Below are 19,356 nucleotides of genomic sequence, written 5' to 3' on the forward strand. Positions count from 1 at the left end.
GGAGGGAGAAAGGTTGTTTTCTGCTGCTCCAGAGAAGCGGACACGGAGCAATGGATCCAAACTACAAGAAAGAAGATTCCACCTAAACATTAGGAAGAACTTCCTGACAGTAAGAGCTGTTCGACAGTGGAATTTGCTGCCAAGGAGTGTGGTGGAGTCTCCTTCTTTGGAGGTCTTTAAGCAGAGGCTTGACAACCATATGTCAGGAGTGTTCTGATGGTGTTTCCTGCTTGGCAGGGGGTTGGACTCGATGGCCCTTGTGGTCTATTCCAACTCTATGATTCTACATAAAAGTTATTCAGATCTTTGAAGATAGCTACCACATCTCTCCTTAACCTACTGTTACAAGCTTTGGGTGTTAGGGTTTGTGGGTGCAAGGCACCCATAATTTTTAGAGTGAGTAAATGCTAGAAATAAATGATTGAAGACTTCCGCTGGGTGCCAGACGAAATTTAGCCGTGTTAAAATGAAAGCTGAATCAGTTTCCTAGCCAGGAATCCAACTATGTTTGCTAAGGATTGAAGCCTTAATGTGCAAACTATTTTATTTAACCTCATAATGATACCCCTTTAGAGATCACCGGATGTAATGTTTCTTGGCACTCTATAAGGAGTGGTGAGTGAATTTTGTATTTACTGCAATACAGTATGTAGCATTTTTTAACCCCCATAGGAATGAATATGGGAAGAAGTAATTAATATGGGAAGAAGTAAAGGTAACAGAGACGTAATTGGGGTAGGATTTAAATATGTTGCTGGCCTGGAGGCATCCCAGGTGTGTGAGGTATGCATGGGACCGGCCTTTTTACTTGGCATGATAATATATGCAGTTGGCTTACCAGCTAGCATTACATGTGCACCAGACATGGCTGTATATATTTTAGTTGTGAGTTTGACCAGCTTGATCACTGTGAATGAAAAAGCTGTGCTTTTGGCTCTCCAACTGCTGTTAGACTCCCATAATCCCTTACCACAGGGGCTGGTTCTCCAGGTACCTGGGTTCTTGAGAACCTATAATATTTCCCATGAAGGGTCCAGGCACCCACAGATTGCAGCGGTGGGCACACGAGGTCACCATGCTGCATGGTGTGTGCATGTGACATCACATGCTGCGGGATGTGCTGACGTTGCACGCACACACCCCACAACATGGTGGCGTCATGTGCACGCACCCCTGTGTCATACACAACCCCAGCATGCACGGTTGCAGAGCCAAGCCAGCACGCCTATGCTGGCTGGGGCTGATGAAAGTTGTAGTTCATCATCCCTGGACTCAACACAAGAATGCTCACATTTGTTGGAGTGCCTGTGGGTGGTTCTCTAGGAGGGTAATTCATAATGGAGTGAAACAACAGTTTTGGATAAATTCCAAAATCCAGAGCAGAGCAATTATGTTTATTAGGCCAACAGGAATGTCATAAAATAGTGAGCTAGCTGCTGAGTCTTTTCAGACCTAATAAATTATTTCACTTTCATCATGATGTCATTGTTTGCCATGTGTGGTGTTGAAGCCAGATTTCCTCAGGTGGTGCAGAGGCTGTGAACATATTACAATTTACTCTGGTCTGCTCCCATTGCACGTGCATGAAAAAGGTTGTGTAAAAAAGGTAGTGTAGAAAAGTTTGCATAAAAAAGGTTGTGTAACAAGAAAAATGGAGTTACAGATAGGTAGCCGTGTTGGTCTGCCATAGTCAAAACAAAAAAAATTCCTTCCAGTAGCACCTTAAAGACCAACTAAGTTAGTTCTAAGAAAAATGGAGATAGACATAAACACTTTCAGTTTCATTTCTCTCCAGTGAAAACCATTTCCTCCAAGCTACCCTTTGCCTCTGTTCTATCACTATCCCCTCATGGGAGGAGGGGCTCCCAATCCCCTGCTGTCAAGCTCAGAGTAACTGCTTTGTTAATCACCTAATACTGTACAGAGCTTTCCAAACTTTTAATGTTGGTGGACATGCATCATTTTGTGGCACAGTGATTCAGTTTTACTAGCAAACCGGAGGTTAAACTAACCCATTTCCAGCCCCAGGAGGAGCACAGGGTGCATTCATGTGACACACCTACACACTGCAGCTGACACACTAACGTGTCACAACACAGTTTGGAAAGCTCTGTTCTATTTACTTTATCCTAAACCTGTGGAAAGGACTGTACAGTAGTTCAGTGGTAGAACATTAAAACCTATTGGGAAGTAAGAACACACAATTGGGATTCAATATGACCTTAACAGATTGGAGAACTAGACCCAAACTAACACAAGGAATTTCAATGTAGGGTTCTGCACTTAGGTAGGAAGAATCAGCTGCACAAATATAAGATGAGGCACACTGGGCTTGCCAGTAGTACATGTGATCTAGGGGTCTTAGTAGACCACAAGCTTAACATGAGTCAACAGTGTGGTGCAGCAACAGGAAAAGTGAATGCTATTCTAGGCTGCATCAACCAAAGTAGAGTGTTCAGATCAAGGGAAGTAATAGTACCACTCTATTCTGCCATGGTCAGACCACATCTGGAATACTGTGTCCAGTTCTGGGCACCACAATTTAAGAATGATATTGTCAAGCTGGAACATATGTAGAGGAAGGCAACGAGGATGATCAAGGGTCTGGAAACCAAGCCTTATGAGGAATGGTTGAGGGAGTTGGAGATATTTAGCCTGGACAAGAGGAGACTGAGATGAGATACGATAGCCATCTTCCAAAGATGGAACAAACTTGTTTTCTCCTGCTCCAGAGAGTAGGACCAGAACCGATGGCTTCAAGTTACAAGAAAGGAGATTCCGACTAAACATCAGGAAGAGCTTTCAGACAGTAAGAGCTGTTTGACATTGAACGAGACTCCCACAAGAGCTGATGGACTTTGCTTCCTTGACATTTTTAAAGCAGAGGTTGGGTGGCCACCTGTCATGGATGCTTTAGTTGAGATTCCTCCATTGCAGGGGGTAGGACTAGATGACCCTTGGGGTCCCTTCCAACTCTACAGTTCTGATTCTATGAAATCAACAGGATTTTCCTTTGAGAAAACATAGTTAGGATTGGGCTATAAAGCTGGAATCCTAAACTTGGGGAAAGGACTGTTCAGCACTTCAGTGGCAGAGCACCTTTTTTGCACACAACCCCCCCCCCCCCTGGTTCCATTTCCAGCATCTTCAGGTAGGTCTGGGATTGTTCCCCATCTGAAAATCTGGAGAGCTGTAGAGAGTAGTGATGGCCCAATGGCCAGACTGGTATGTGGCAACTTCTGATGCTCCTCACACGCTCACTAGGAAGCAATTGCGCAGCGAGACATCTGAATAAAACATGCTTAGGATTGCACTGCAACAGCCCAGAGGTTTCACATGTTTGCTCAGAAATACATCTGCGTTCCCTGGGGCTTATTATGCAGGCTAAGCGCGCCGGAAGTCCCCGGCAGGGCAGTCTCGCCTCGGAGGGCCTCCGTCACGTCACTTCCGCCCCGCCTCCTTCTCCCGACATCCCTTTCGAAGAGGCAAAGCAAACGGCGAACCCGGAAGGAGGAAGCGGCGCCGGGGCGGACGAAGCGGGCTCCGAAGCTGAGGCGCGGCTCGTCCCCGCGGCCCCCCCTCCTCCTCCGCCGCCGCCCCGGGCTCGCGCCGCTGCTCTAGCCCCGGAGGGTGAACCCGGCCCCCGAAAGAGGCCCGAGGCCTCCGGTGCCCCGGAGCGGGCGGCCGGCCTGCGGAGCCCCTGGCGGCGCCGGTCTCTCCTGCCCGCCCCCCCCCCCCGTCGCCCAGGCTGATCTCCCGGGAAGGACTTCAGGTCATCCAACAAGCTTGGGGGCGCGGCGGAGACTTGAACCCAGGTCTGCTGCGTCCCAGCCCCCCCCCCCCCCCAGGACTGGGCTTGAACCATTCGCGCTCCCTCTTTGAAACGCAGGAATCCGATTTTCTCTCCCCCGCCTCTTGGTTAGGCGCTGAAGGGCTGCTTCTCTCTAGGACAGGAGATTTTGCCCTATTTCTAACTATGATAAGCCCAGGCCTGGGCAGCAACATTTTGCGGGTTGGTTTGATTAAATGCTGTTCTATTGCAAAATGAAAATAAAACAAATCTTTCCATATAGAATGCCATGATGTCAAGAAAGAAGTGTTCTAGCGTAGCCTTTTCCCTGGCATACTGATTTTCTGCGTGCAGGGAATGCTTTTGTTTGTTTGTATATATGGAGAAGCATTCAGTTGTATGTGCCTCCACCTACAATGTAAAGCGGTACAGCCCAGGCATAGGCAGCTTATCCCAACAGTTCTTTTATCTCCAGCTGAGGACCAGTAGCTCAATAGATTTCTGTATTTGCTTTTTAAAGGTTTCCGTCTTGACCATTCTCTCCACTCCCCAGAACCTATCTGAATGAGTACAGCCCAAGGGGGCTGGAGTTGTGACATGGTACAACCAGGCGGATGCCCGGGTAATGACTGCGGCATGATGGGCGATGATTCCTCTCTGGGCAAAGCTGCCACCATTCACCTTCCAGCTGAGCTGGCAGGACATGAGGTTGTGCAGCACTTTCTGGCTGAGAACAGAGATCTCAAAGGTGAGGACCTGGTGAACTGAGTTGGGCATGAAGCTCTGCGTAGAAAATAATCAGTTGGATTGTTGAAATGTTCACTTTTTTAATTCCAGCACTCAGTTTGAACTCAGTACATGATTTCCACCATGAGTGTTTCTGTGACTGGGTGCTGTCAGAGTAGGTGGCTCACTTGTTGTTGTTTAGTCGTTTAGTCGTGTCCGCCTCTTCGTGACCCCCTGGACCAGAGCATGCCAGGCACTCCTGTCTTCCACTGCCTCCCGCAGTTTGGTCAGATTCATGTTTGTAGCTTCGAGAACACTGTCCAACCATCTCGTCCTCTGTCGTCCCCTTCTTCTTGTGCCCTCAATCTTTCCCAACATCAGGGTCTTTTCCAGGGAGTCTTCTCTTCTCATGAGGTGGTCAAAGTAATTCTAGTGAGGTGGCTCACTAGAATTGTTTAAATCAGAATTCTGCAACTTAGTGTCCTCCTGATACTTTGGACCCGAACGCCCATCATTCTTAACTATTGGCTATGCTGGCAAGGGCTAATGGGAGTTGTAATCCATCTTCTCAAGGGTACCATGTTTGAAAACACTAGTTTAGATTGATCAGATTCTATATTCTCACTTTTGTTAGCTTCAGTAGCGCCAGATACATTTGTGAAGTAAAATTCTTGAAGTGGACTTAATGGGATTTGACTCCTGGGAGTGATGTGATGGGTTCAAACTGATATAGCTAAGGTTTGTTCAGCTTGTTTATTTCATTTCAATACTGGCCAGTAACCAAAATTCTCTGGGCTGTTTACAATAAAATATATACCGTATTTTTCGCCCCATAGGACACACTTTTTCCCCTCCAAAAATGAAGGGGAAATGTGTGTGCGTCCTATGGGGCGAATGCAGGTGCGCACCGACCCCTCTCGCTCTCCAGGCTTCACGCAGATCTCCGCAAGCTGTGGGAGCCCGCGCCGGGCGGAGAGTTGCCTGCATGCCGAAGGCTGGGCGCGCTGAGCTGGGGCTGATGGGCGCAAACTGGCAGGGGCTGATGGGAGTAAAGAGTCCAACAACACTTAGAGAGGGTACATATTCCCCATCCCTTCTCTGAGTAGTTGCTGTTTTTCCATGCCAGAAAAGGACTTATTCATGCATTTTGTTTTAAGGTCCAGGTTTAATTTCATTAGAGATTCCAAAAGGTTCCTACAGCCATTTTGGGATATGCAGGAATATCTTTGTAGCTCTTACTTTCCTAGCATGGGTGGTAAAATGTGGTAGAGAAGAGGCGTTTCAGCCACCTTTGGTAGAATCAGTGTCTATGGCGCAGGGACAAACGAGTAAAGTGGGTGGGTGTTGTTAAATCACAACTGATTTGCAGCTGGCAGTAGAAGTATATTAATGCTGGTTTTGCTGTGGAACTGGCCTATGAAATACTGTTTAGAAAATAAAAAGCAAGCTAAAAGCAGTGGATTTTGAATCTAAAGTAATTGGAATCTTGCATACCTAAATTACAGCTGTCTGTTCTTTTTTAATAATGTTTTTATTTATTTTCATGGTACAGAAGATAAATTTTCAGAAAACAATTGTTTAAACAACAAATAACTTGTCCTGACAAAATTACAGACTTTAATCATGCCATGTGCTGAAGTTTCATTTGATTACTCTAAGAGATCACATCACATTTTCGCATGAGTGCTGGGTGGATTCCTGCCACAGTCTGAACAATTTATGTATTCAATAAATTCTAACCCTTCAGTTCAAAAATATCCTGAGCAAATTTACTTGAGACTGACTTCTTAGTTCTTAGAATGACAGAATAGGTCATTATATACTACTAAGAGAACAGAGAATTCTAGGAGTGTAGACTCTTTTTGCAGAATGGAAGTAAGCAATGGCTTGGTTTACATGTCATGCTATGTAAGCCAAATCACAATTTAACACAAGTGAGCAAACTCTTCCACTGCTTTGCTCCTCTGTTATTTTGTTGATGCACTGCACCAAGCCATTGTTTGGCTTACTATATTTTCCAAACTTGGGCTCTTGGTTTAGCTTTCCTAAGCAAACCACAAGCTGTCAGCCAAATATGCAATTCTATGATACTATGTTTCTAACCGTAGGAGAAACCTTAGCTTGGCTCACCTCAGCAGCAAAATGACGGGAGACGGTCAAAGCAGTCATAGTCTGCAGGCCCTTGGCTTGCTTGCACAAAGCCATGGTGTGGCTCAGCATTGCATGTGAACAAGGGCTTTGACAGAAGGCACACCCTTCCTTATGCATCTTCATTCAGTCCCATAAGCAGTCGGAATGGAATGATTCCTTTCCTCGTGGAGAAGCAGGCACATTGATCCCACAAACATCCCTTGTCTCTGTTCTGCTGGCAGAAGCTATCCGACAAAGTAACCACATGCTGCGGGAGCGCTACAAGGAGTTCCTGCAATTCCAGGCTTCCCACAAGGAGGAGAAGGAGTTCCTCATGCTCAAGTTCCAGGAAGCCCGACTTGTGGTGGAAAAGCTGCACTTAGAACGCACAGGGCTGAAAAAGCAGTTGGAGCAGGCTGTCCAGGAACTGGAGCGACTGAAGGAGCAACTGGTAAGAGGGAGGACTGAAGTGTTGAGGTGGGGGCGGGCTCCCTTCAATGCCTCTATCCCATGCTTCTGTTTAAGGGCAGCTCCTCTGACAAAGAAGCTGTGTGTGTTGACATCATGGACAGAGGAGAACCAGGAAAAGCAGTGAAACAATTTTAGTTATTTTATGTGTATCAGATTTTTTGCTTTCCTGCTCACAGACAGCATCTCAGCCATTTCCCAAAGAGAGAGAGACCTCTGGAGCACAAGAGGAGCCAGACACTGTAACCCTTACTCAAGGAGAAGCTGTACTTGCTCTGGTAAGGAGAAGCATTGTGTAGCTAGGTGAGTGGGTGTAAAGTCTGAGCTTGTCCCGAAGAAATAATACAAGTCACATCTATCAAAGCTACACACACACACACACACACACACACACACACACACATCTTGTAGATTGTGCTGGGAGGATTGGACATTGGATCACAATGGTTGATGTGTTGTAAATTTTCAGTCGTGGTTATGCACTTTCCTCTCCCTTTTCCAGGTCCCTGAGACGCCACAGCAGACAAAGGAAAGGCTGGAGGAGGATTTGAAGGAGCTCCAGGAAGCCAACCAGGTCTTGCAGAAAGACAAGCTGGCATTGCAGGCTGAGATCTGTGCACTGCAACAAGCAGTGAAGGGCACCTCGCCCACAGAAAAGCCTGCAGTAAAGATGAAGGTGAGAGTTGGTGGGGGAAACAGCAGAACATGTGAAAGGGTCACGGGTAGGCAATGGAGACAAAGCTCCTATGGAGTTTAGAATAGGGGTGTAACTGTTTGCCTGCAATCCTTCCGTTCTCACCTGCAACCCTGGCACCCCCTTCTTAGGGTCTTTCAACATTGAGAATTGGGCCGTTGAGGCTTAACAAAGATAGATTGAAAATAAGTTTTATTGTATAAAAAGGAAATTAGCATACTTATTAATGTTGTTGAACAGAATCAATAAACAATATATTGATGGTAGGCTAAGTTTAAAGCCACTACAAATAGTGAGAACTATTTGTCTTCAAAAAGCATGCCTTGGAACACATGAAAAACCAGGATGCAGTGCAACTGCTTGGCAGGGGGTTGGACTCGATGGCCCTTGTGGTCTCTTCCAACTCTATGATTCTATGCAACTGGTCAGTCTAATAGTGGAGGGAGAAAGATGTTTGGCTGAATGAAGGGAAGGGGATGATCTGGCTCAAGGAGTGAAGGTGGTAAGAGAAGGGAAAGGGATACTCGTGAGAGCTTTTAGAAAGGGAAGGGAAGGTTGTCAAGAGGAGAAAATGAGTTTGGACCATGATTAAGTGAAGCTCTGGGGAAGTTTTTAAAGTATGAATTGAAAGTGGATGGGGCACTTTGGGGCAATGGCTGAGAGTAAAGATTCCATTCTTGCAGTGGGTGGCTATGGGAAGGAGAATATGAGATTCTGAGGAGAAAAAGCAACAGAAGAAGAAAAGAGGAGTGCAAGGGGACGAAGGAAAGTACAGTGGTACCTCGGTTTACAAACTTAATCCGTTCCGGACGTTCTTAAACCAAAGCTGTTCTTAAACTGAGGCGCGCTTTCCTTAATGAGACCTGCTGCTGCCAGTGCCCTTCCACCAATCGGCTTCCATTCTTAGACCGAGATAAAGTTATCAAACCAAGACACTATTTCCGGTTTTGCAGAGTTTGTAAACCAAATTGTTCTTAAACTGGACTGTTCTTAAACCGAGGTACCGCTGTAGATCTCTCCAAGAAACAGGGATCTGATTGGGCTCAAAAGCAGGAAATAGGAGAAGAGTAAAGAGAAAAGGTTTGGCCAGCAGATGGGCTTTCTGAGAGGAAGGGGGACAGTATTTGTCCTTAGTTCTGTGAGGTGGCTGCTTGATGTACAGTGGTGCCCCTCAAGACGAATGCCTCGCAAGACGAAAAACTCGCTAGACGAAAGGGTTTTCCGTTTTTTTGAGTCGTTCCGCAAGACGAATTTCCCTATGGGCTTGCTTCGCAAGACGAAACGTCTTGCGAGTTCTTGCGAGTTTGTTTCCTTTTTCTTAAACCGCTAAGCCGTTAATAGCCGTTACTAGCCGCTAAGCCGCTAATAGCCGTGCTTCGCAAGACGAAAAAACCGCAAGATGAAGAACGGATTAATTTCATCTTGCGAGGCACCACTGTATTGGAGTTGAGGAAGGAGAAGGGCAGAGGAGAGTCTACAGCAGAGTTCCTGGACAGGAAAATGATGTCCCTTTGGGATCCAAAAGATTCCTTAGCAACAAGGAATCTTTTGGATCCCAAAGGGACATCCCAAAGGTGAAAAGCATTTCCTTTTAAAACTCGTTGGCCTTAAAAAAAAGAAGAAGAAAAGTGGCAGTGATTGGGAGCGAAGAGTTTTTAAATGGTGATAACCAGGAAGTGGTCTTCCTAAACTTTGGAGAATTGGCTTCCAAAAATGCATTGTTCTTCTGCTGTGCCAAGGGAAGGAGAGATGGGTAGCATAGCTCTTGGGCTCTTCTGGCAGAAGCCTCAGGCTATTGAAACCTCTTGATTTTAAATATTAATTAATTTTCCATATCACCCTTCATCTGACTATCACTGGACAGTTTACAATATAAGAACACAGAAATACTTTCAATAGTAACAAATAAACTACCCCCCCAGGTTAAAAGGCCTTGGATTTTTAATTTTCCAAAAGGAGAAGGCAAATGTTTTTGCCTGGTGCCAAAAGATATGTAACAAAAGTGTCAGGTGAGCCTCCCTAGGGAGAGCATCCCACAAGCAGGAGCCACCACAGAAAAGGCCCATTTTTGTGTTGCTACCCTCAGGACCCCTCATGGAGGAGGCACATGAAGTTCATATGGGGAGAGTCAGTCCTTGAGGTATTGCGGTCCTAAGCCATTTAAGGCTTTATAGGTCAAAAACAGCAGTTTGAATTGGGCCCGGAAACTAATTGGCAGCCAGTGCAGTTGGGGCATGATTGGAGTTACCGTATTGGCCTGAATATAAGCCGCACCCGCAAATAAGCCACACCTTTAAAATTCAAGAAAAAAATTAAAAAGGCAATACCCAAATATAAGCCGCCCTCTTAAAATTCTGTAGGCACTCACATCTGTTCCGTTTTACCATATGTCTCTTTCAGCAGCCATATTATAAAAGCCAATTTTCATAAGGTCGCAAGTTTAAACCGCACTCTAACTTTTCATGGTTGGAAATTGGAAAAAAAAAGTGTGGCTTATATTCGGGCCAGTATGGTATATACTTAAGTGAGCAACCTGGGTGCTGAATTCTACACCACTTGAAGTTTCCAAATTGTCTGCAGATTATTATAAACTCTAATAATCTAGTTTACTAGAGCAAGACAACCAAAGTTAGGATAGTGACCTGAAACACAGGCCCAAATCAGGGTCTGAGTGAGTGATTTGATGCAGGGAAATATACTGGAAAACATCCATGTCCCTGCACTGACATCTGCATGCAGATCTAGCAATCATAAGAATCAGTGTTTTCTGACAAACGGTAAGTCCAGTTGTGGCAGAAACTTCTGCTGCCCCAGTGGGAATCCACAATTACCAAACTCAAAGTCAGCGGTCAGCAAACGTTTTCAGCAGGGGGCCGGTCCACTGTCCCTCAGACCTTGCGGGGGGCCGGACTATACTTTGTGGGGGGGGGGGGAATGAACTAATTCCTATGCCCCCGAGATACATTTTAAATAAAAGCACACATTCTACTCACGTAAAAGCACCAGGCAGGCCCCACAAATAACCCAGAGATGCATTTTAAATAAAAGGACACATTCTACTCCTGTAAAAACACAGATTCCCGGTCTGTCCACGGGTTGGATTTAGAAGGCGATTGGGCCGGATCCAGCCCCCAGGCCTTAGTTTGCCTACCCATGCTCTAAGTCCACGTGACGTCCTGACACAATGGATACAGCAGCAGAGAAGCTCCAGGACCACCCACAGTATAAGAACTGTGGCTACTTGTCCACTTGTTTAGCAATCAAACAGATGTCAGTTAGGCACATCCTCTCCTTCCACCAGCACTGTCCTGGTAGGGATGCAGGTGGGCCACCAGCTGAAGCTGATGGAAAGTCCTCTGCACCACTAAGCCCACCTGAGCCTCAGGCGACAGCAAAGGATCCAGAAGTACCCCCAAGCTGCATCCCTGCTCCTTCTGAGGAGTGTGACCCCATCAAGAGCAAGCCACCTCCCAGCCATCTGGTCTAGGGAACCGCCCTCTAACAGTGCCACAGTCTGATCTGGATTGAGCTTCAGTTTGATTAGCTATTGTGGGGTGAGAGAAGGGAGAATTGGCATTTTAGGTGATCATTTCTTGGCTTAACACTAACAGGAGTCTGGTGAAAAGTACAACTGATAAGGGAAGAAGGCAAAGATTTACAGTGAAGGGGATGGCAATCTGTGCAGTTAGCAGGACACATTGCAACTCAGCTTGCTTAAATATGCCTTGTGAGAGTTACAATAAAGGAATCTCTGTTCTTGTCTCTCCCAGCCAAAACAAAAAAATCCTTCTCAGATACAGGCTATCATTCTTAAAGCAAAATCTGGATTTTGGGGTGTTCCATAACATATTGAATCTGGTAAAGATTAACTTATCTGGTTACCTTTCCAGGAGAATGGAGTTGCAGAAGAACAAGCTGTGGAGTTGGAATCCTTGCAGGGCTCAGGGGCCAGGTAAGAGACCCCTAGCATGGAGAAACCAAGAGAATGGTCCTTGGGAAGCCAGACCATATGGGCACCTATTTATTTTACGTTATCAGATTTATAATAACAGACTTATACACTGCCTTTTAGTCAAGTGGCCCAGGTAGTTACAATAAAATATTTAAAACATTACAAAATAACTAATACTGAAAAATAGCCAAAGGAGCACATTTGTAAAATCAGCATAATCTCATATGAACCCGAATAAAACAGATCAACAAACGTTTAAAAGTCTGGGGAAATAAAAAGATGTTTCTGGCACTAGGCTAAGTCAACAAGATAATGCCTGCCAGGCAAGCCTTTCCAGGGACAGCACCTCCAAAGCAGGCTGCCAGCCCAGGGTCTTTCCCCCAGTAAACATCTGTAATGTCTTAGAATGGTTGGGGGAACCTGGAGAGGGGCACCTGGTGATCTCATGGGATGCTCCTGTTTATATGCCTGGAGTTCATTTCAGGATGCTTCCAGGTTGCAGGCTTTTGTCTAGTGGTACACAGTACCCATTACTGACTGTTAGATAAGAAAAAATGAAAGAAGCAAGCCCAGCTTTTTCACCAGGTACAGTGGAACCTCAGTTGTTGAATGTAATCCATCCTGGAGGATCGTTCGACTTCCGAAATGTTCAACAACTGAGGCACAATTGCTGGTCAGCAATTTCCTTTTAAAAAATGGAGAAACACGTCTTGGAAGCCATTCAACTTCCGAGGCGTGTTTGAAATCAAAGCATTCACTTCCAGGTTGTCAGTGTTCAGGTTCCAAATTGTTCAGCTTCTGAAGCGTTCAGCAACTGACGTTCCACTATAGAATTAAGTCACCTAGGCAGTTCAGACTGAAACCCAGCATAGTTGTACTTTTGTACCAATAACCTATTGCAGAGCTTTCCAGACTTTTCATGCTGGTGACACACTTTTTAGACATGCATCATTTCATGACACAGTAATTCAGTTTTACTAGCAAACCAGAGGTTAAACTAACCCCTTTCCAGCCCCGGGAGGAGCGTGGGGAACGCTTGTGTGACACACACTGCAGCCGACAGTGATCACAGCCGAATGTGATTGCCAGCCTTAGTCTCAGAAATCTCATTCTGCACAAAACTCTGGAGTTACCAACGCCCAGCTTGGCATATGACTAAATGTCAAAGCCAAGACTTAGTGGGCTGGTGTTCTGTGGCTAGAGATTTGAGAGTGTTTGCAACTGGCTGAGAGTTGATGCTGCAAATTAGGTTGTGTGGTGTGTGGTTTTTTTTTCCAAACTCACAGTGTATTACCTTTCTTTCTTTACAGAAATAGTTCTGGTCAGGACCAGGCTGAAGAGCTATGCAAGAGGCTGAAGGAGGTAGAGGATGAGTAAGTTCATGATAATATGCTTATACTTTCTCAGGTATGTCCAGCCAGGCAGGCAGAATGTTGGAAGACATCTAGGGAGTGAAACTTACAGATGTTGGCAGGTACTGTGTTTTGAGGAGGGGAGAGCCCATAAAGGAGATGTCCATGAATCCAGCTGTTAGTTAGTACAATGATAGGAAGTCACAGCTGGGGCTATGCAAAAGTCATTTGGCAGGATTTGATCCAGGGAAGCCTCCTTCCACTAAATGAGGCCAAGTGCCCGCCATTTATGTGGCCTGGTTCCTGAAGCAGGTGGGAGGAGTAACTCAATATTGGTTAATCCCTGCCATTTAAGGAGAATGGGCAGAATCCATGTGGCCAGGAAATTGAGGATGGGATGGTAAAATGGTTACTTCTGAGCCAGAAGCCACTGCAAAGTTATTAGCAGTTACTGAGGTGGTAAACCTGCATTTGAGCTGCACCAGCTCACACTGCATGTATGGATTCATATAATGAAATGCTCATTATATGAACCTACCGTCAGGAAGAGGACATGGCTAGAATTTCTCTTTGTGATACATTATTTTCTCTGTGCTGTTCATTTATGGAGGAGTGTGCATTCTTGAGTCCCCACCTATAGTGTGAGGTGGTGCAACCGAGACCCAGGATTATTACCTCAGTGAGGAAAATATTTTAGAGCAGGGCTGCTGGAATCTCCGGCCTCCCAGGGGTTGTTGGATTACAGTTCCCATCATCCCTGATCATTGGCTTTGCTGGCTGGAGCTGTTGGGAGTCAAACAATACTTTGAGGGATAAAGGTTTCCCATCAGTGCCTCAGAGTGCGTGTGCATTAACAGAATCATCAGGTCATGACAGAATCATACTTTCCCCCTCCTCCCCAACCTTGTGTAAGGACTGTCAGGGGAAGCATGAAGACAATAGCAATTTAAATCTTGGGGGCTGAAGAATGGCAGGTGAAAGGGTAGCAAATGTCTAGTATTTGCAACACCCAAAGCAATGGAAGGTTTTGGAGTATGGAGTGTTGAGGTGGATGCTACTATCCCTCAGAATAATGAGCATTATTGAGTAAATCCTAGGATGAAATGTCCTATCCACAAACAACCCCTCCTCCCCCAGTGTAGCTTAGGTAGATCATAACTAGTATATTTTGGACAGGACATCAAGGGTTTGCTACTGAGTGATGGAACCTGTAGTGGCTGGTACTGAAGTAGAGTAGACGACATTCTATCTTGTGAAGTTCAACAGCCGCACATTTTATCATTCCAACCCCCAGGAGTTCAGCCCTTCGTCAACAGCTGGCATCAGCCAGAGAGGAGCTCGTGCGTCTGGCAGCAAGGGAGCATGAGACCCAGCAGCAGCTACAAACACTGAGCAAGCAGCTGGAGGTGAATTGTCTCTCTAGTATGAAAATCTTGTTCCCACAAGCTTCAGAGGTTCCTGCCTGTCCCACTTCACAAGGTACTGACTGACCTGTGATCTGTCTCCCACTCTCATTACAGCAGGCTGGGGAGGACAAGGCCTCAGTAAAGGCTCAGGTGACTTCCTTGTTGGGGGAGTTGCAGGAGAGCCAAAGTCGCCTGGAAACCTGCACACAGGAAAAGAAAGAGCTGGAGGAGAGGTGAGTCACGCAGGAGACTTGTGTGGTTAGGCTGTGTGGTTGGCAAGTGGCTGGAGGGAGGCCTTTTTGCCTGCAGTGATGCAGACATTATGAAACAATGAGCTGGGCCTGCTCTGTGGGACAGGGAGATTGGCTCCACTGTCTTTCCCCTCCAAGCATACTGACCTCAAACTGGAAGAGATCATGTGATGTCCTTTGTGCAGCAGGGGTCTGGATGTGTCCTGTACCTGGCGCCCTAAATCTGGAACAGCCACATTTGCTTGATTAGCTCATGCCTCTGTGAAAAACACTAGGTGTTTTGAATACCAAAATCAAGACCCAGTCTCAGAAAAATATAGGAGACAGCTTTGATCCATTAGAACTGGCAGTCCATTAGAGTGGAAGCCTTTTTTTTTTCTTCCAGTGGTTAGGTGTCAAACCAAAAAGCAAGTTGGGAACTGCTGCTGGCCTTCCATGTGCTTTCTCAGAGTGTATGGGATCACAAAAATAATGACCAAAAAATGTTGAAGAGCTGGGGATGCTTCTTTGATATTTTCACCTCTGTCACTTGCCTTGGTGAAGAGGTCGGCAGGTTGCTTCTTCAGGAATGCAAGCAGCTATGATGGAAAGGTCAGAGAGAACCCCACCCTCAGTTACATGTACATCCTCAACAGTGGCCCACTTTCCATGTGAAGCCACAGAAGAGGATGACAGCACCGAGTGTTACGATGAAGATTCAAGGAGTTGCGTAGAAAACCTATTGAATCAAACAATGCTGGATCTAGTGCTGTCATGGTACATATTTTCTGGGGTGAAAAGGCAAGGGTAATTCTGTCTACCCAGGAAATCTTGGCTAGCAGGTAAAGAGCTGTATTTGTCTTTTCTGCTGTGCTACAGGGTCCGTGCAGCTGGCGAAAGACTCCAACATCTTGAAAAGGAGGCTGAAGCCCGCACCAAACAGCACAGTGTGCAAGTCGATCAGTTGCGCCTGCAGGTGCAAAATCTAGAAAGTGCCTTGCGAGTGGAGCGGCAGAGCGCCACAGAGGAAAAGTGAGTGAGAGGATGGGAGAGCCAAGAGCCTGGGGGATTTAGCCCTGTGGCAAGTACCTATAAACTGATCTATTCCCTCTCTCCTCTATAGGAGAAAATTAGCTCAGCTGCAGGTGGCCTATCACCAGCTCTTCCAGGAGTATGACTCTCATATCAAAGCCAGTCTAGAAAATGAGAAGTGGAGCCAGGTGGGAGAAATGATGCTTTGTAATGAAAACCTTAATTCTATAAAGGGTCCCTTTCCCACTTTGTCTTGGTGGGGGCGGGGAGGTAGATTGAGATGTCATGCTTCATTTTTCCTCTAGCGACATGCAGCACCTGATACTTTTTAGAGCTGCCCCATTTCTTCCAACCCATCAGAGTTCCGGTTTTCTCATTTTTCCTGGCATTTGTAAAGCATTCCTGTGTTGGGGTGGCTAATACATGACCACAGACCATATCTAGTCCCTTAAAATAAGTTTAATAATAATGACGGTTCCCATGTGTCCCATGCCAAAAGTTGCTTTAGGGCCCCCAGCCCCCCAAATCTGTCCCTTAAAAAAATACTATATTGATAATTCCTGTTTATCATTTGCAATAAAGAAATTTGTGCCCAAAGTTGGTTTTAATTCTTAAAAAAATACTGACAATTCCTATGCTCTGATGCCAAAAGCGCCCCAATTGCTTTTTTAAACTTGAAAAAGAAAACAGGTGGCAAGCCCCATGTCAACTGATCATCGTACTCTTATTAAATTTAGTAATAATGAGTGACAAAAATGGTTTAAAATGGGTGTCATTTATTGAGGGGTCTTTTGGAAGGCTTACCTTCTTTTGCAACAACTTTACACTTTACACTGCCTTGGCTCTTAAGAGGGTTGGTCATTGTGGCCCTGGGCCTGAAAAACTTTAGCCACCCTTGTTCTATATAGTTTAAAAAGGTTTGGAAGGGGCAGTATTTTATTTGATAAAATAGTAATAAGAATAATTTCCTAGTTGTATGGCTTGTGGCGGAGTGGGTTCTCCAGTTACAAAAACAAAAAGGTATGTGTGTATATATTGTGTTTATGTATCAGTCACACTAAGGTCAGAAAGAAATTTACAGTATTTCCAAAGTAACTATAGTGGTCTGTTGTACTAAATATAAATGCATACCCTTTGTATACCTTTTTTAAGAGTAATCCCAACAAACTTAATAGACTTTAGCCATGTTAAAAATTAAAACAGGGCAGTCTTCTTAGTCTGATTTAATTAATTTAGAACCACTGGCATGCAGTCCCCAACAGAAAGTTGCCTACAGTGCCGTAGCATTATTGAACTCTGTCCCCTCCTCAGGGTTTGGATGTGCGGGCTGCTGAATTGTCTGAGCAATTACAGCAGGCTGAAGAGGCTCTGGTGGCCAAGCAGGAACTGATTGACAAGCTGAAGGAGGAGGCTGAGCAGCACAAGGCTATCATGGAGACTGTGCCTGTGCTCAAGGCACAGGTGAGTAGGGAATTAAGTTTGCCATGGGGAAGTAGCCATGCTGGAAAAGGGATTGGTGCGTATGTTTGTGGCAACCTGGGGAATGTGAGTAGTGCAGCAAGAGGTAAAGTAGCTGTCACCCTACTTTTTATTCAGGCTGATATCTACAAGACAGACTTCTTGGCAGAGCGTCATGCTCGGGAAAAACTACATGAACAGCGAGAGGCCCTGCTGGAGCAAGTTGCACAACTGCAGAGAGATTATGAAAAGCTGCAAGCAGAATCTGAGGGAGTCAGACGGTTAGTAGGAGATGGATGAAAACACTTGACACACCTAGAATGTAGTAGTTTGTCCACATCAGCTGTGGTGTTGGTATCTTGTGTTAAACTTCTTTTGATTTGGGCAAGGTATGAAAGTGGTTGCCAAAGGCAACGAACCTTATACAGTGGTACCTCGGGTTAAGTACTTACCGTATTTTTCGCTCTATAACACGCACGTAGTTTCTAGAGGAAAATCCGTAGGCATGCCACCCGTAGGCATTCCCTCCATAACACGCACAGACATTTCCCCTTACTTTTTAGGAGGAAAAAAGTGAGTGTTATGGTGCAAAAAATACGGTAATTCGTTCCGGAGGTCTGTACTTAACCTGAAACTGTTCTTAACCTGAAGCACCACTTTAGCTAATGGGGCCTCCCGCTGCCGCCGTGCCACCACAGCACGATTTCTGTTCTCATCCTGAAGCAAAGTTCTTAACCCGAGGTACTATTTCTGTGTTAGCAGAGTCTGTAACCTGAAGCATCTGTAACCCGAGGTACCACTGTACGTCTTTCACTTTTCCTGGGAAAGGGTTAGTATTACAAATACTGAATTGTGGTTATCTCTCCCTAAACAGTTCTCTGATGGAAGAGATGAGGAATCGCCATTCAGAAATGCGGCCACAACCTCAGCCAGGTGTGTTTTAGTGTTGCTTAGCCTTAAGAAAAAAAATCAGTTCACACACAAGCACATACTGCTTATGTTATTTCTAATCAATTTGGCTTGTTTTAAGAATTCCTTTAAAAAAACCAAAAACTTTATTGCCTGCCTTTATTTATTGCTGGTTAACCATTCTGGCATCTTGAACCTGCTGTCATCTTTCCACAAGTGTGGCATATATTCCTCCTAAGCATCTAGTATTGTGGTTTTTAAATATACTCCAAGCATCCTGAAGAGATTTGTCCCTCTTGATTCCCTTTTCTGCTTTCTTGAAGGAACTTACAGCTATGAGAACAAATGTGAAGTGGTGTCATCACTGCTAGCATGAGGGAGTAAATATACTGGTGCATGCAGATTGACTGTACTTTTCTTGTCCTTCCAGGTTTCCCGAGGGGTCCTGCCCCATTCCACCCCCAGCTTCTAACAGTGAGAAGACAAAGCCTTGCTGAAGAACCGATTGAGTTCTCTTGTCCCAAGTGCCAGTACAGGGCTCCAGACATGGACACTCTACAAATCCACGTCATGGACTGTATCCAGTGACACTGATTGAGGAAGGGAATGAGTGTTCCATTCTGTGGTATCATTTTGTTGCCTTAAGCCAAACCAGCAGTACAGCTAAGAGTTTACCTTGGAGCAAAGATCATTGACTGTTTCCTCCCTACCTGTATGTCATTAACTTTTTTCCTTCTATGAAAATGGTAAAGCCTGCTGCTGTCCTCCTTCAGAGCCTGGCTACCATAGCCATGGGGTTTTCACTGTTTTAGGTTTGTGTGAAATAATGTGTTTGATCTACTGTATGTCAAGAGGATTCAGCCACCCCTTTAACATAACAAACAATACATATCTCAGTAGCTCTTTTAAGGGTGCTTCTCCATGAAGACTGCTCATTCTTGCTTTCTCTATGTGCCTCAGGAAGAATCCTCCAAGCTACATACCCTAATTGTGCCTTACACATTTCCTTAGCCAAGCTGTGATGAGGAAGCCCATGCAATAGAGAAAGAGAATAGTTTATTTCTTTTGCTTTCCAAGAGGTATGCCCAGTTGAAACTGCTTATTGGGGTTAGTTACCAGTATTTCTACAGTATGAAGAGTCACTATACGACTCCTACTTTCTCTGAAGTCAATTAAAGTAAAGTTCAAGATCGGCAATGACTTTTCTAC

General features: G+C 45.3%; 1 protein-coding gene across 7 annotated transcripts; it reads left to right on the top strand.

Annotated features, from left to right (window-relative positions):
• The first annotated feature begins 3,490 nt into the window (after positions 1 to 3,490).
• Positions 3,491 to 19,339, top strand: IKBKG (inhibitor of nuclear factor kappa B kinase regulatory subunit gamma). Of its 7 annotated transcripts, none has more exons than XM_028713202.2 (15): positions 3,491 to 3,815; positions 4,344 to 4,538; positions 6,889 to 7,097; positions 7,294 to 7,392; positions 7,617 to 7,790; positions 11,699 to 11,760; positions 13,071 to 13,133; positions 14,407 to 14,518; positions 14,636 to 14,751; positions 15,628 to 15,780; positions 15,872 to 15,968; positions 17,092 to 17,241; positions 17,377 to 17,519; positions 18,113 to 18,171; positions 18,578 to 19,339. In XM_028713202.2, the coding sequence occupies exons 2-15, from the start codon at positions 4,355 to 4,357 to the stop codon at positions 18,733 to 18,735; spliced, it is 1,779 nt and encodes a 592-aa protein (XP_028569035.2). In that variant the 5' UTR covers positions 3,491 to 3,815; positions 4,344 to 4,354; the 3' UTR covers positions 18,736 to 19,339. The 7 variants fall into 7 exon arrangements, with proteins under 7 accessions (XP_028569035.2, XP_028569033.2, XP_077777118.1 ...); XM_028713200.2 differs by having other exon boundaries at positions 6,892 to 7,097; positions 14,633 to 14,751; XM_077920992.1 differs by having other exon boundaries at positions 3,491 to 3,772; positions 14,633 to 14,751.
• Positions 19,340 to 19,356: the final 17 nt, after the last annotated feature.

Source organism: Podarcis muralis, chromosome 17 (assembly GCF_964188315.1).
Source record: "Podarcis muralis chromosome 17, rPodMur119.hap1.1, whole genome shotgun sequence".
NCBI lineage: Eukaryota > Metazoa > Chordata > Lepidosauria > Squamata > Lacertidae > Podarcis > Podarcis muralis.